Below are 15,547 nucleotides of genomic sequence, written 5' to 3' on the forward strand. Positions count from 1 at the left end.
TCTGTATATTCTTTTGGCAACTGTAAATATAAATGTTTCATAATAGCTTAGTTGAATTTTTTGAGGTACAGCTGTTTGTGTGAGATTAGAAAAAAGTTTATTTCTAAGAACTTGTAAAAAAAAAAGTATTTTCAATAAAATTCCCTACCTCACCTCTATTGTGCAGAAATGATCCCATTTTCCTATGTTTAATTTTTCCAACTTCATTAGTAAACACTAAAATCCCCTTTCAGTTACTGGCAAAACATTGCTAGTTGTCATCAAATCACTCAAATAATGAAATGCTGGAAAGCCTGCAAACTTACTTGTTTTCTTTATTCCATGGCATTGATCAGGTATTTGGTACCTGCAAAGCAAACTCTAGACATTTGGTGCCATCTTAATCTGCTCCTCCTCCCTCCCTCGGGGGCAGAGCCTGTGCACAGCAGTAACAGTGTGGAGTGCCTGGCCAGGTGTGATGGTGGAGGGGGTTTTATTATTATTATTATTTTTCTTTGCAGCAGTGAGGGGGTGGGTGACAGTGCTGCACCACACATTCTTTCTAAGACCTTACGGGGAAGGGTCCCAGTCCTTGTTTTGCAAGGAAGGTGATTGGACAAATACTTTGTTTGCTTTCTTTAATTTGATGTAAATGCACATAAGCAGAATCAGTTCTAAAAACTAATGTCTTGAGCCTTGGAAGTTCTGCCAGACTGAACTAGCTAGTTAATTCCTCCTTTCTCTGAAAGACTTAACTCCTTGCACCTTAAAGAGGTCATCAGTGCCAGGAGTCTTCTCTCCCATTGCTACTGGGAATGACTGTTTCTCTGGCTTCTGAAGTGGATATAACAAATCCAAACTAAATTTATGACCTTGAAACTCAGTGCTTGAGTTTGATTCCCCTGTATTCCTGCACATAGAACAGCAGCATTGGAGTTGCCATAGTTCAGACATTGTGTTCTTTGACAACACCTCTAGAATTCCTGAGCTGTCCCGTGGTGCAGGTCCCTGTGGGAAGGGGACGATAGGGGAGAAAAGGCACTGGAGTGTCCTGGGGGCCTCCCTTGGGAGAACTCTGCTTCTTTGCCTGTGCAAGAGCCAGAGGTTTGATAGGAGTGCTGTGGAAATGGCATCGGTTCCTGCTGAGCTTTGTAGAGCAGCACTAAATCTGAGCCCAGATAATCTCAAGAGACTTGTGGTTTTGGGGACCAGGCTCTGCTTCCTTGGAAAGAGATGTAGACGTATTTTTAGATGCAAATTTTTACATCCTACTGCTGGTAGTAGTTCCAAGGGCAGTGTAACATAGCTGGGTTGGCCTGCCTATGCCCCTCCTTTCTGAGACGTGAGCCATGGCTCCCGTTACCATGTGAGAGAACCTGTATACCCCTCCAATCCTCACAGCACAGGGCTGTATCTTCAGCTGCTGAGATTTAAGCTCCAAATCTTGAGGAAAACTGCAGTCACAGCAAGTGTTTGGCAGGCTGCATGCACTGTAATGGGTCCTTACTGGTTCCAGAAAGGAAGGCTGTATTCTTAAACCAGCAAGGCTTGCCCTGCTCCAACACTAAATAAGGAAGCAAAGCGTGACCCTCACTGGGTCACCCAGAGTCTCCTGAATAAATCGGTGTTCAGGATTTCACACCCTTTCCCCTTGTTACACTGGATAACTGCAATTAGGCACCTGGATACAAAGTTAGACTTGTTTCTAGACTGCTCCACCAGAGCAGCTCAGCCAAGCCTCCCCGGGCTCCCCAGACTAACACAGGGCTTGGTTTAGCTGTGCTGGGCCCTGGGCTCTGCTGCAAGCACAGCTCTGGTTAAACTGAAACACCTTTGGTGCAAGGGCTGGCCTTAAACTGCCACCTCAAGTTTCTTCAAGTCTGGTTAAACAAAAGCAAAAATGTGCTTTCACACTTTGATTAAAAACTCAGGTTCAAGTTTTACAAACCTCTAATGACTACTTTCAGTGCAATTAACTGGATTAAACATGACAAATTGCAAGTAACTGGTAACCTTAATATTGGAGAACTCTAACAAGAGATGTTAGTTTTGCTTATAAGATGTGCATAAGAAGGGGGGTTTGTAATGCTGACCTTTTTTTAGTTGATTATATACTCTAGAGCATTCCCATTCTTTCCTTGCTTATGACTCTCATCTCAGTTTCATTTCATGCTAAATAAACCCTCATATTTACTTTGCAGCTTTGTTGAAGACTCTACCTTAATTTGAGAAGAATTAGTACACCCATGGAATTATGTACATCCCACTAGAGCTCACATGCCCAGGCTCCTGCCTTTACTCTGCAAGGTCCTTTAACATGAAGATCCTTTAACATGACGTTGCCATGGATGTCTGGCATGAGCACCAACTGATATTCCTCAAAAAAGGACTGTTAACTGCTTGAACTTAGAAGATTACTGTGATGTTAGGATTTCTCTTATACTGGCATAATGTTCTGTCATTGTTATGTGACATTATACCTACAGAAACTATTAATAAAGAATTTTGCTAGAAGTACTGATTTCTCTTTGCTTTTATAAAATTTAGACTTAACTCTCTGAAGTCGGGCTATTGGAGTAAAATAAAGCTTGAAAGCTATTTAAGTAACTAAGATGTTTAGCACTCAGAGGAAAGTTGGTTTTATATAAAACTTAGAACTTCATTCTTTCCCATTTGTAAAATGCAAATGTTCATGTTACTGCTGGCACTGAAATCAGGCTCTGGGATTCTTGAGAGCTCAGCTTCCTACAGATGTAGGGCTGACTTTTACTGCCTTTCTTCCTGGAGCCTGTGTGCTCACAAAGGCTAAGGATTTACCCCTTTTTGATAGGAAGACTTGTCAACAAAAGGACATTCTAAATATTAATACCTGCTTTTTTTGCTTTATTAATACTTAATAATGCTTTTTAGATTTTATTTCATTTCATGCAGTTAGCAGTAGCTAGTTCTGCTAAGTGTGAAGACCACCAGAGTGCAGAGGGGCTCTGTCCATGTCACCAGTCACAGACAGTGCTCACACAAGTGGTCAGAGAAAGGATGCAGTGAGCATCAGCACCCCATGGGGACAGTAAGACAGAGCCAGACTCTGCAGTGCCAGCAGTGACAGGACAAGGGACAACGGGACAGTTTGACCTATAAAACAGCCTTCAAACATAAAATCACTCCTGCCATGTGGGGGGTTAAAGACTGGAGCATGTTGCCTGGAGTCAATGGGACAAGGGCTTGAGCAATCTGCTTCAGTCAGCCCCGCTCGGAGCAGTGGGGCTGGAGCAGAGCACCTCCAGAGCCCCTTCCAGCCTCTCCCTTCTGAGACCTGCAAGTGCCCATAAAACACACTTTCATTGAAAACAGGCAGTCCCATGGTTCAGATCATTATCTCTTGCGATTAATCCCACATATCTTTTGGAGATACAGGGCCTCAGGAACACAGGGCTGATCTGTACATAAAAAACTCACCAGCTAAAAACTGAAGTGCCCATCCAGTTAAACCAAAGGGCCCGCCTGACTGAATAAAGCCTCAGTACATTTTACTCCAGTGATGGTCAGAGGTTCCTGTGGGATCGTCATACTCATTACTCATCTCCAGCTGGAGTTACCTGCAGAGCTCTCTGCCCACAGCTTGTGTTCCATAGGATTTTACAGACACTGCAGCTTACCTGGCCTGTCGCATGCCAGTGATGGTGACTTTATTTTCCCTCTAAGTCTCTCCAAATACAACACAACGTGGCCTTGTGTTCACAGGGAAGGGCAGGCATTGCAGAACAGGTATTTACTCACTGCTGCCTAATAACAGACTCCTGAACACAACTGCTCTCCAGTATTTCTACTGTCACGGTGAAGTCCAGCTCCTTCTGGGCTTTTTTCACAAGTGAAAATCTTTTCCATGGAAAATATATGCTCTTCTGGCAAGGATTTGGAAAAACTCACTGTCTTCCTTTCACAAAGGGATGGTCCAGCAACTGCAGAGCAGAAGGCCGTTCGTGTTGATCTCTGCATTGAAGGTTTCACAAATCAGTATACAAAATGAATATGTATGCCTGTAATATAATTGTAAAAGCCTAATTGCAAAATTAGCCTTTTTTTATTATTATTTCTCTATTCACGACTCATTTTAGGAGTTTTTTTGATAAAACTGATAGAAAGGAAGGGAGGCTTGAAGGGAAAAGGCTGTTGGAATTTATGAATTATAAAACTGAAATATTCTGCTATTAAATAATTGCTTACTCCCCTGAATTCCTTGCAAATCTTTGAATAATTCTGCTGATTTGGCTATTTCAGACATACTAAAAATGTTTTAAAGAGAGGTGATAATTATCTGTTTGAGTCTCTGTCAATCAGGTTGTCTTGTCATCTCCAGTTAATGTCATGCATTTTAAGAAGTCCGTGGCTTTGTTTAAAACAAAACAAACACCACAAAAATAATTCTTATAATGTGTGAATGCTAGTGGTTTGGGATTTTACAGAGAGAACTTAATGTTTCTAGTAAGTATTATGTTTCAAAAAAGTATGTGTTTCCTGGACTGGCAGCGATAATAGATTTTTCCACTGCAGAAGACAAGAATTAAGTGACAGCTCTTCCATGTAGAATACTCTCCTTAAAACAGCTTGTCTGACATAGACCAAACTCAAACAATACTGGAATAGAAAGCACAGCAAAGAAATTTACCAAACATTTTGTCCAAAACTCAACGGTGCCATGTTTCTGCATGAAAATTACACTGAAAGTAAATGATGAGTATAAAGACTACAAAAAGAGAATCTGTGAGGGCTTTTTTATACCATTATAAAGCGTAAAGCTCTTTTATATACACTCTTACCTAAAGGCTTTCCTGAAATGCTGAAAAGCCTACACATTTACAATGAAGTAAATGTGGGGGTCGGTCTCTTCTACCGGGCAGCAACTGACAGAACAAGGGGACACAGTCTCAAGCTACATCAGGGAAGGTACAGGTTAGATATTAGGAAAAAAAATTTCACTGAAAGAATAATAAAGCACTGGAATTGTCTTCCCAGGGAGGTGGTGGAGTCACCATCTCTGGATGTGTTTAAAAGAAGACTGGACATGGCACTTAGTGCTATAGTCTAGTTGAGGTGTTAAGGCATAGGTTGGACTTGATGGTCTTAGAGGTTTCTTCCAACCTCATTATTCTGTGTGACTCTGTGATTCTGTGAAGTCATATGCACCCTAACCTCAGCTCCCATAAGCCACCTCCAGAATACAAATACCTGCATTTTCCCTTTCATTCTCCAGTTCAGAGCCTCCATACCTGGTTAAGCAGGCGTGCACAAACTCGGCGGCAGCGCTGGAGAAGCGCTGGGGCAGGGCCGGCATCAGCCCCCTGTGCGCCCCGATGTAGAACATGGCCGCCACCCTGTCCATGGAAGCCAGGGGGGGTTTGCCCGTGGCCATCTCGAACACGGTGCAGCCAAGGCTCCAGATGTCGGATTTGCTGCCGTAGCCGCACTCGCTGATCACCTCCGGGGCCATCCAGTAGGGAGTGCCGTGCACAGACCTGAGCAGCTCGCCGCGGGTGCCGCCGAGGCCGGCCCGCGCCAGGCGCCGCGCACAGCCAAAGTCGATCAGCTTGATCACCCCGGTGGGCATGAGCAGCACGTTGCTGCCCTTGATGTCTCTGTGCACCACACAGTTGTCGTGTAAATAGGCAACCCCTTGTAGGATTTGCTTGGTGTATTTGCACAGGACAACTTCTGGCAAGGGACCAAAGCGATTGAGAACGCTGGAAATGGAACCACCGGGAACAAACTCCATGAATATGCTTAAAATGTTGTCTTCCAGGCAAGTTCCTAAATAAGTTACAATATTTACGTGCTTCAATGTCTTCAAAAGATCAACTTCCTCGTGGAACTTCTGATACTCCTTTTCTGTAGTGAGTTGATCTGGTGTATCCAAAACCACCTGTTTTACAGCTATTAGCTGTCCCTGGCTTGTCAGACCGCAGTACACCTACAGTGAGACCAGGCAGAGACAGAACTTGAGTATTTACTTACTTTAAATAGAATCTTTGTCATGTTTCATGTCTCACTGTACAATCCAAAATATTTCACCATTCGTTGAATAGGACAACAGTTATTTTTGAGATAAGGTGTAGCTCAACAATGACCAACACATTTCAGCATATTCAGACATTAACTTACCGTGCCATAGGCTCCCTTTCCAAGGACTTCTCCTCTTGTCCACGTGATAGGATCTTTGGTAGCTAAACTGCTTCCTGGTAATTTAGTAGATTCATCAAGGTTTAGAAGGCCATTTTCTTCATTTGAAGCCAAAAAGGCTTTACTGTAACTCTGCTTGAAAGATGATGGTCAGTGTGGGGAGTAAGCAAAGAAGAAAAGACAGGTTTCCTTTGGTCCCCCCTTTTTTCATAAGGAGTAATTTTTCCTGGCATGACTTTGCTTTATAGATTTTTATATATATAGAAAGGGCCCAGGTCATTGATAGCATTGCTATACCAGGTAAGACTGTATAAATATTTTCAAGTATATCTCACAGCAGTGCATAACCAGGTCACAGCATGACATCATCTTCCTTTGATACCAAGGCAGAAGAGCACTTAGAAGAGCAGGATACACTCTCTTTTGTGGTCTCGTAGGTACAGCTTGCTAAGCTGAAGGGTGAATATCGCTATCACATGCTCTAAGTAACACATGTAACACAATTCTGATGAAAATAACAAGCCATGACTTCCCAGGAAGAAGAGACTGCCTCAGAAAGATGGCAGTAATTATTCCATCTAGCCATGGATCTCCCTGGGAGAAGTCAGAATGGAGCTATAATTGGCACCTGTGTCTGCAGAAGCACAAGGGAGTGTATAGTGAATATAGTGAATATATAGTGAAAGACATGTCCTTATAAATTTATTATTTAAGTCGACAACAAGATAACAGGGCCAAGGAGAAGCACCTTAGTAGGTGAAGGCACACAGCTGACTTGGGGGCCAAAATCTGAGCCTTCTGAGCTCGGAGTTTTGATTAAGCATAAATTAAAAAGGTAAGTCTGTCTGATAAACCAATACTCATGGTTCATACCTATAAAAGTATGTGGTTGCACTCAGAGACTCAAGGTAATTGCCCTTCTGGATATACAAGACTATTTGTAATGTCTTTTCATATTCCTTAGCTGTCCAGATCTCCAATTCTTGCCTTGCCCGAAACTTTTTTATACAAACTCTTCAATTAAAACAGCCTGTTCTCTTTATTCACTACAATTTCTGAATTTATAAAAGCTTTGGCAGCTACTCCTGTCATGCCCTAGTACCTTCTGGCTTGTGTTCTGACATGCAGCCTCTAACACAGATGTATGCAACTGGAAGAATCACTGGGCAGCTGGCCCAAGGGAAAAGCCTTGATAAATCTCTTTAATAAGCACACGTTTCCCATTTTTCATGCAAACTTGTGTGAAGCATCACTCAAATGATTTAGCAAGTTACAAGAAGAAATTACTTTTACCTTCTCTAGAGCACTATTTATTATTGCTCCATCTCCATTCATCATACTTTCCTCTTCTTCACTCTGTGTGTTTTGTATTTTAGAACACGTATTTTTTGTTCTTGAAGAGCTGGTGTCTTTTTCTTCAAGCATTAGCAATTCTTTGGCTAGACAACAAAGCAAGTCATCAGTCACACCCTTAGGATCTGACCAGGAAGTGTTTTGACTTGTCTGGAAACTGGGGCTTTTGGCATTTTTTGTCCAAATCACTGAAGGTTGAGTCAATTCATTTGCCCAACTGTGATCTAATATTTTTGTAGGGGACTGACATTCCAGTCTGTCTGAAAAGGGCAATTGACATTTATTGTCCAGGCCTTTGGCACCATCCATATCCCCCCTGCACTGGGGCACACAGATGTTCTGCTCTGCTGTTACCAGACTGCCACATTCTTTGCAGTCTCTATCACTGAACTGAAGAAGATCCTGGCTGCAGGCAGCAGCTCTCTGATGGCTGGGTTTATCCTGGCTGTCTAACGACTGCTCCAAAGAAATTTCTTTAATAGTTGATAGGTTTGAATTTGTAAACATTTCATTTTGCTTAGTCGACCATGAAGGCTCTTCTGAAAATATGAGCTGATGATCCAGGTCTCCGTGAAACAGTGTTGTGTTACTCGAGGTGCATGTTGGAAAAACCAGGTCAGAAGTTGTTACATTGCCTTGCTCCGTGTTGCTGTCACTCAGCTTGGTCCTTCTGTCCTTTGTCATTAAACATTTCTGCTTTTGTTTAGCACCATGTATGGTTTTCTTTGGCTTGGAATGTGTTTTGTTTTGAGTGTTTCTAACTCTGCTGTTTTCCCCCCCTTTACTGCAGGTGCATCTCCCTGGTGGGGCAGAATAAACACCTTTATAAAAGCTGCCCTCGTGTTGATCAAGGTCTCGCACGCGGGAATAGACAGGAGTTCCAAACATTTCATAAATACCTGGGCCTTGGCCATCAGAATTTATTATTTTGAACATGTCAGTGTATTTTAGATCTACAAAATCTGAAGCAGAGGGTGCACATGGCAGACAAAGGGGAGTAACGTGTTTGTTTAAGACAGCTGAATTTTTGCAACTGCAGGAACAACTTTGCTTTTTAATTTTCTGAGCACTCTGAGCAACATGGCCTTTGCCTCCTTGAGTGGGTTTTTTCTGGCACTTCATGGAAATCTCAGATTTCACTTTTGTCAGTTCCAAAGATGGAAAAATCTGACTCTTGGCATTTGATTTTGTGGTAACCTCATTAGAAGCAATTAAGTCTTCAGATACTTTAAAATTGTTATTAATTTTAGATTTTGATGAATATTTATTTCTATTCATCTTTATTTTATTTTTGTCCTTTTCTTTGTGAGTAAGAACACTGAGGCTCTGAGTAACATGAGGAGGCAGGGTACAGACACCACCCTTTTTGGTGGCAGGTTGTTCAGCAGTGTGTGGTTCCCTGGCTGGCTCTTGTTCAGCTACAAGCTCCCTTTGGTCCTCTGAAGTTGCCTCTGACATTGCTTCTTTTTCTATTGCAGATTCAGAGAGACAGACTTGATTTTCTGACTGTCTTCCAGAGGGATCTTCAACTTCTACTCTGGGAATTACTGCAACTATAGAATTATCTTCTAAGGCTTGGCAGGCCTCTATCACTTCATTTCTACAGGAAGACTCTAAATGCTGATTGTAAAGCACAAAGTTGGCACTCTCAGCATCTTCCTGTGGTTTATAACCCAGTATCATCTCTGCAGCATTTTCCTCTTCCAGACCAATGCTGCAGCAACTCTCTGCTCCGTTTTGCTCATTGCCAGCCCTTGAGGCACTGCTGTTGCTGCACACTGTGAACGTTGTCTGGGCTGCAAACACGCCACAGTTCAGCAGAGCATTGCCTGAGCTCAGGTGGGGATGACTCTCACTGCAGAACCTGGCTTGGGTCAGAAAATCGATGTTCTCACAAACCACTGAACCCTGCAACTTCACCTGGTTCTTCTTCTCAGTGCTGGCTGCTGCATCATCTTCCCTCCACTTGAAATGGACTGGGATTTCTTCCTTCTTGCTGTTGGGGTACTTATCCCAGTTATTAATGAAGTAGTACAGGTCCTTCACTGGCATGAACTGATCAGAAATTGTGGCCATGATCAATTCTGATGACTTTTCACCATGCCTGTTTAATAAGTTGTCTAACCGATACTGATAAAGTTTAGTAACTGGTTTTATAGGCTGAGGAATAGAGTTCATAATATTTAAAATATTTTTGATGTTGCTGCTTTTATTGACAATATCATCCTTTAGAGGAGCAAGATGAATTGTTCTTACAGGCTGATATGTCAGTGGTGGCAAATTAAACTGTAATTTAAAAAAAAAACCCATTAATAATGTTCTCTACCACAGATAAAGGTAAAAACTAATCATTAAGAACCAAGTAGACTTAGAAAAGAAAATTAGAAAATTATTATTCTTTTATATATTCCTATATTAAACCTATTATGAAGTATAATATCAGACTCCTGAGAAAATACATTCTTTTTCTCACATTAATTTTCTCAGATCCAGAACTATTTCTAAGTATTTCTTTGTACAGAAAGCAGGATCTTCGTGCCTTAAAGCAGGAGCTTTAAGGCACAAGTCATTCTCCATGATTTAAAACCAGTAAGTTTTGTCCACATGTACAAATCCTCCTGTAGGTTATTAACTCTGTCTTATGGCACTTCACAAGTTTGCTACAGGAATTCAAAGGCTGGGCAGTGCTTCATATGCCAGAGTTCTTCTCCCTGAATAAGAGCACCACTCTAATGTTGATATTTAAAGCCTTTTTATGTAACCCTCCAACATGTGCTGACACCATTAATTATATTCCCAATGGAAGTAGTGCTCATGTAAGCAATTTTTCAAAGGGAAAACTAGACCATTATAACAGAATGCTATTGTGTCCCCGGAGAAAACAATTCTAACAAATTATTTATACACTTTAAGACACATGATATTAAATCTAAACCTATAGATCCATAAACCATGTTAAATGGGCACAGTTTTAGGTGGATTGGAAGACAGCAGAATCTGCACTCGATCTGCAGTGAAGTGAAATGGATAAAACCAAAGGCAGCTGACACAGAAGTCTGTTGGGTCAGGGATGTTTTATTATTCCTCCCTTCTCCCCATCACATTTGTGGAAAAGTACCATGTACATTTGAAGTACAGATCAGATAAGCTGAGTACTTTGTTTGGACTATTCAGATGAACAGTGAAAATTATTTTCTGAAAATAGTATTTCTGTTCTTTATTTTATAGGAAATGAATATTTTTATGCAAATGAATGCAATAGAAATAATCACACAGTCATCTGCTCTGAGTGCTCATTTGCATGTCTATATTCAACATCAGTTTGCAATCTGCAGGAAATTTTTGTTTGCATTCCAAGGGCAAACTGATGTTTGAACATGCCAGGAGAAGCAAAATGTTGGTTTGAAATTCACAGTTCTGAAGGCATTGTCCAGCCTGCATGGCATTAATATAAATGCTCAGTTTATCCCACAGGATACACCTCTAGAAACCACCAGAGCCCAAGACATCAAATAAAGCTGCATTAAGTCACACCAAGGTCAGCAAAATTATTTTTCTTAAATTATTTCCCTCCATTTGAATTTTTTTTTCCATAACCCTTTTTATAATCCTGTGTCAGAACTCTTGCTCCTACTTCTATACTTCACTTTTTTCTTGTGATCAGTTGTATTCTGTGATAGGTCAGTTTTAAATTACCATTTAAAAGAGGTGTTGGGGTTTTTAGCAAAACTAGACATCTAATTTAACATATAGAATGCACATTTTAATTAATTTGCATGTTTCTAAAGGTTTTATATATTTTTGAACTTTCAACCTTTTATTTCCAGTAGTCCCTGATGTAACATCTTACTGATAATTTGTTGACATACCCCTCAAGATTTGCTGACACACATAAATATAAAATAAAGGTAAAAATATTTCACATTCTTAAAAAAAAAAAACCCAAACCACCTGAGACTAAGCAAACTACTTACACTATTTCAGTATTTCTATTTTTAAGATTCTGAAAGGATGTAATACTTTTGTCACTGATCATCTTATACATAATGTCCTCTTACCTCAAATATCTTGTTCCTGGTTTTTAGCACTGTTACATTTAACCCTTAAAAATTAAGACAAATGAAATATTAATTTAATGTTCTTAGACTACAATTCACGTCTATAAATTAATTTCAAATTTTAGTGTTCAGGGAATCAAGGATCTGTCTCTGGTTGCAGGACTGTGCTATAAATCTGCAGTGCAGAAGCAGGTTGTGGGTTGAAACATAATTGTGATACTGGACTTCACAATTCCATTTTGCATAGAAAACAATAAAATACTATAATTTTAAAATATTTTGACACTAACAGTTTAAAGAAATACTTCTCAGTTGTAGATGTTTGCTAACTACAGTGTGTAGCTAATTAACATTGCCAGTATGAGGGAGAAAGCTGTCATCACTCCAGGTACAGAGAATTACAGCAAAACCACACAAACTTATCATCAAAGAAGAGGGTTGACATGGCTCAAGTCTCTCTGAAGACTGCAAAAACCATAAAGGCAATATGATAACCAATATATAACTTTATATAAATTTTGTGACTGCTAAAATTGAACTTACTTTGTTGCATTTGTCCTTTAATTATGTGGCAAGTATCTAAATCCATGAATGATGTTGAAATGTTGGATTCTGGGTGTGAGGTCTGTAGCAGAAAGCTGAAGTCAAAGCCACAACCCATGTTCTCTTTCTTTGAGAAGAAAGGTGAAGAAGTGTGATGTCTCCTGGCTATTTGATTTTTACTTGGAAAACATGCCACTTGTGGGTCTGGCCGTGCTCTGGATGTTGGTGCAATTTGGCTAAAAGGCAAAACAAAAATAACCAAAATACACAGCAAAAATAACTGTAAGGAGCCAGTTCAAACAATCATGTGGCTGGTGAATAATGTGACCAAGAGGTTTGTAAGGCCCCAGAATGCCAAAGTATCTTTTCTTTATTTATCTCTGAGCTTTTGACTCTCCCTGGAAATAGCAGACTGCAATGCAGAGATTAACAAGAGAGAATGAATGACAATGTTTACCAAGCAACAAGAGAAATGTAAAAACACATTGTCCACCTTCCCCTTCTTAACAAAATTGATTGCTTCCAGTGTGTAGTTTTTATGAATGATCAGGAGAGTGTGTCAGAAAAACTGTGAAAACCAGATGTGCCTTTGTTACTTACAAAATATGCTATGGCCTGCCTGAAAAAACAGAGGCTGTGAGGACAAGCCTCAGTTTTCCACCACCTGTTTTCTGAAGAATGAAAAATGTGGAAAAAGATAAATACTGTGACTGAGAAGAGCTATAAAAGTACAGTCTAAGTTAACCTTAAAGCTGTATGCAAGATAATTGCCCGGGTTTAATGAGTCAAATAACCACATACCTTTTGTTTTATTGTACCAAATAATTTGTTCACCTAATGCAATAGCAGTGGCCAATAATGGACATTGGGAAGAGATAAACACTACACAACATACACTATATAAAATATCTAGGAAATATTTTTCTTATTCAGACTACTACCCTCTTTGTTCCCATTTGTGCACACCCAAGTGTAAATTAACTGATACTTCTTACCTGGTTTTTCCTAGAGCTTTGTCTGGCTGATGCATTTCTTCCATTATATTGTCTGCACCCTGAGAAGCAACAACACTTCCACAACCTGCAGTAATACATCAATATTTGCATAAAAGCAGTTTTAGTCCAGTAACACATGGCAAATGCAGTTATTTTGGGGCATTAAATTATTATTATAAAGGAGTACAGGGAGTAACTATCAGGAAAAGAAACAAGAGCAAGTTACATTTGATTAATTTTTGTAATTTATTGAAATGTGAATGCTTAACTTTGAATTATTTTTATTTCTTTGGTAATTAATTATTAATCAATTATTTGGTAAATAATTATTAATAATATTAATTATTAATTCAATGTAATATAAAAGCAAAGAACACCTTATAAAGCCAGTTACAGCTCCTATCTCAGGAAAACAGAAACAGAAGACAAATATTGACAGAAACTCTACAGTAGTAGAGCATTTAAAAATACAAAAAACAAACCAAATCCCAAGCCTTTACAAAAGAGAAAAGTAATTCTGAGTTTGATTTCATATTTTTTTATAGTTGCTAAGTTTTTGACAAATAGCCAGATTTCAAGTTATTCCTGTACTTTTCCAGCTTCAGATCTACATTTTACATTTTAAACACACAAGCTTTGGGTTAGACTACCTTTTTTGCTTCTCCTCTTATTTTGCTGGTTGTCAGACATACTGTCCTTAAATGTATCAATGCCCAGAAACCTGAAAAGAAAACTGTTAGTTGATTTCCAATTCACGTATACAAAGCGTTACATTATATTTCCTTATTTAAGAGACAAAAGTAAGACAAAAAACATTTTAAAAGTACTTGAAATTATTCAAAATGGTGTAATTTAGCATCTGATCCCTTTCCTGTGAATGCACAGAACCAAAGAGTTCAGAAAGGTTTTGGAGCTAAACCCACAACATATGTTATGTTGAATTTGACTTGAAAGGGTTTAACTCTTAATTAGAAGATTGCAATGTACTTTCCTATAACTAATCATTAATAAGTGTGGGAAAGGAGCTGGCTGTCACCATCCTGGCCAGTACAGCTGTGTGTGGGTGATACTGCCCCTGCTTTACAATTCTAAAAACTGCAACCCTCTTTTCCAAGATTAAACTCCAACTCCAACAATACCATAAGATGGCAGTGGCCTAAACAACACAGAAGAATCCCAAAGCGCAGACTTGTAAAGAAGAAACATGAGAGGGTTAAGTCAAAGGATTGGGAGTTTCGAAATTCTAGAAAGCTAATCCTTAAAAGAAAATTAATCCCAGTTAACAGTTTCGATGGACTTTGGGAGTCTTCATGAAAAATAAAGTAAACTTCAGTTTTTCAAGTGACAAGAATACAAATTAAAGACAGTGAAATCAGCTATAGAAGTAGCTACAGAAGCCTTGATGTCTCATGCTAAAGGCCAGAAAAATCCATTACAATGTTCAGCCCATTATGTTCTCCTGTTAAGAGTCAGATGGTGAAATTCTACGAACTTCCCAAAAATTTTTTGACACACAGAAACCCCTTCAAAATAATAACAGAGAATATTCTGTAAAAAGGCAGAATCTTGCAAATCTTACCTGGTTCTTCAGCAGAGAAAAGTGAAAGAGGCACAGCAACCCAAAGGGAAGTTACAGAGCATTTTCAGCTCGCAGCCGCCTTCCTTTGCTGGCCAGCGAGGAATTCGGCAGCAATTACACACACTTTGATTTTATTTTCGGCTGTTTGCCCCAGTGCGGAGCACACAGGAGCCGCTCCCTCTGCACGCTCCTCCAGCTACGCGGGGCTGCTGAGTTTACTCGGTGTCGCCCCGGCAACTCCCTCACCGCGGGGGAATTGGGCTTGGAGCAGTTTAATTCCAACAGAAGCAGCGACCTATGAAAACAAACACAGCCGAGCTGAACGGCAGCACTTTAGGCTCCAATCACAAGTTCTCTCAGCACACAAATCAAACCTTATTTCTAGCTTATGTTTACCTCTGTTTATACTTTTAGTACCTGGGATGTTTCCACGCCATTTTTACTTCGCACTCCGTCGCCTCACGAGTGTTTATAATCTCCTTTCTAGCCGCAGATTTTAACGGTGTTTCCTCTTCTTTTTTAAGTAACAGACTGCGCTAAGGGGCAAGATAGGATAAAAGAGATATAGTGGATTCAAGCTGAGTTAAATGGATGTTTAAGGGAGCTGCTTTGCTAGATGCCAGAAGGATTTGTCGCCGTCCCCCGGGTGACACAAGCGACGGGGAAGACTTTGGATTAGGCGGGGACGGGGACACCAGACCTGAGGGACACCTCAGCCCCCGGCTGGCTGACAAGGGCTGTGTTACTGGTATTTCTGAGGGAGCTCCTCTCGATTCTCGCTGACGGAGCCGGAGAATGTGTGAGAGCAGCCCGCGCTTCAGCTTCGCGCCGGTGTGAAGCGACTGCGCCCGCGGGCATCCCCGTGA

The 15,547-nt window shown here is 40.3% G+C and overlaps 2 protein-coding genes across 9 annotated transcripts in view; one reads left to right on the forward strand and one right to left on the reverse strand.

The window, feature by feature from the left end:
- The window catches only part of CCNT2 (cyclin T2), a 26,975-nt gene extending 23,335 nt beyond the window's left edge, over positions 1 to 3,640 (forward strand). The window contains exon 11 of one of the 3 annotated variants that reach the window (XR_010080841.1): positions 2,181 to 3,640. Coding sequence is in view for 1 of the 3 variants with exons in the window: in XM_063400967.1 (XP_063257037.1) it covers positions 2,181 to 2,203 (23 nt within the window). In the remaining 2 variants the exon portion in view is untranslated. The remainder of the gene's footprint in view (positions 1 to 2,180) is intronic. The other 2 variants (XM_063400967.1, XM_063400965.1) reach the window with 2 other exon arrangements.
- The window catches only part of MAP3K19 (mitogen-activated protein kinase kinase kinase 19), a 15,755-nt gene extending 835 nt beyond the window's left edge, over positions 1 to 14,920 (reverse strand). The window contains exons 1-9 of one of the 6 annotated variants that reach the window (XM_063400957.1): positions 14,682 to 14,920; positions 13,753 to 13,823; positions 13,103 to 13,187; positions 12,108 to 12,343; positions 11,565 to 11,608; positions 7,447 to 9,792; positions 6,136 to 6,288; positions 5,247 to 5,944; positions 1 to 4,016 (exon numbers count right to left, since the gene is read on the reverse strand). The exon at positions 1 to 4,016 is cut by the window's left edge and continues 835 nt beyond it. In XM_063400957.1, coding sequence (XP_063257027.1) covers positions 3,917 to 4,016; positions 5,247 to 5,944; positions 6,136 to 6,288; positions 7,447 to 9,792; positions 11,565 to 11,608; positions 12,108 to 12,343; positions 13,103 to 13,187; positions 13,753 to 13,792 — 3,702 coding nt within the window. In that variant the 5' untranslated portion in view covers positions 13,793 to 13,823; positions 14,682 to 14,920 and the 3' untranslated portion in view covers positions 1 to 3,916. Of the gene's footprint in view, positions 4,017 to 5,246; positions 5,945 to 6,135; positions 6,289 to 7,446; positions 9,793 to 11,564; positions 11,609 to 12,107; positions 12,344 to 13,102; positions 13,188 to 13,752; positions 13,824 to 14,681 lie in introns of those variants that run through there. The other 5 variants (XM_063400961.1, XM_063400959.1, XM_063400960.1 and 2 more) reach the window with 5 other exon arrangements.
- Positions 14,921 to 15,547: the final 627 nt, after the last annotated feature.

This window comes from Prinia subflava, chromosome 6 (assembly GCF_021018805.1).
Source record: "Prinia subflava isolate CZ2003 ecotype Zambia chromosome 6, Cam_Psub_1.2, whole genome shotgun sequence".
Classification (NCBI taxonomy): Eukaryota; Metazoa; Chordata; class Aves; order Passeriformes; family Cisticolidae; genus Prinia; species Prinia subflava.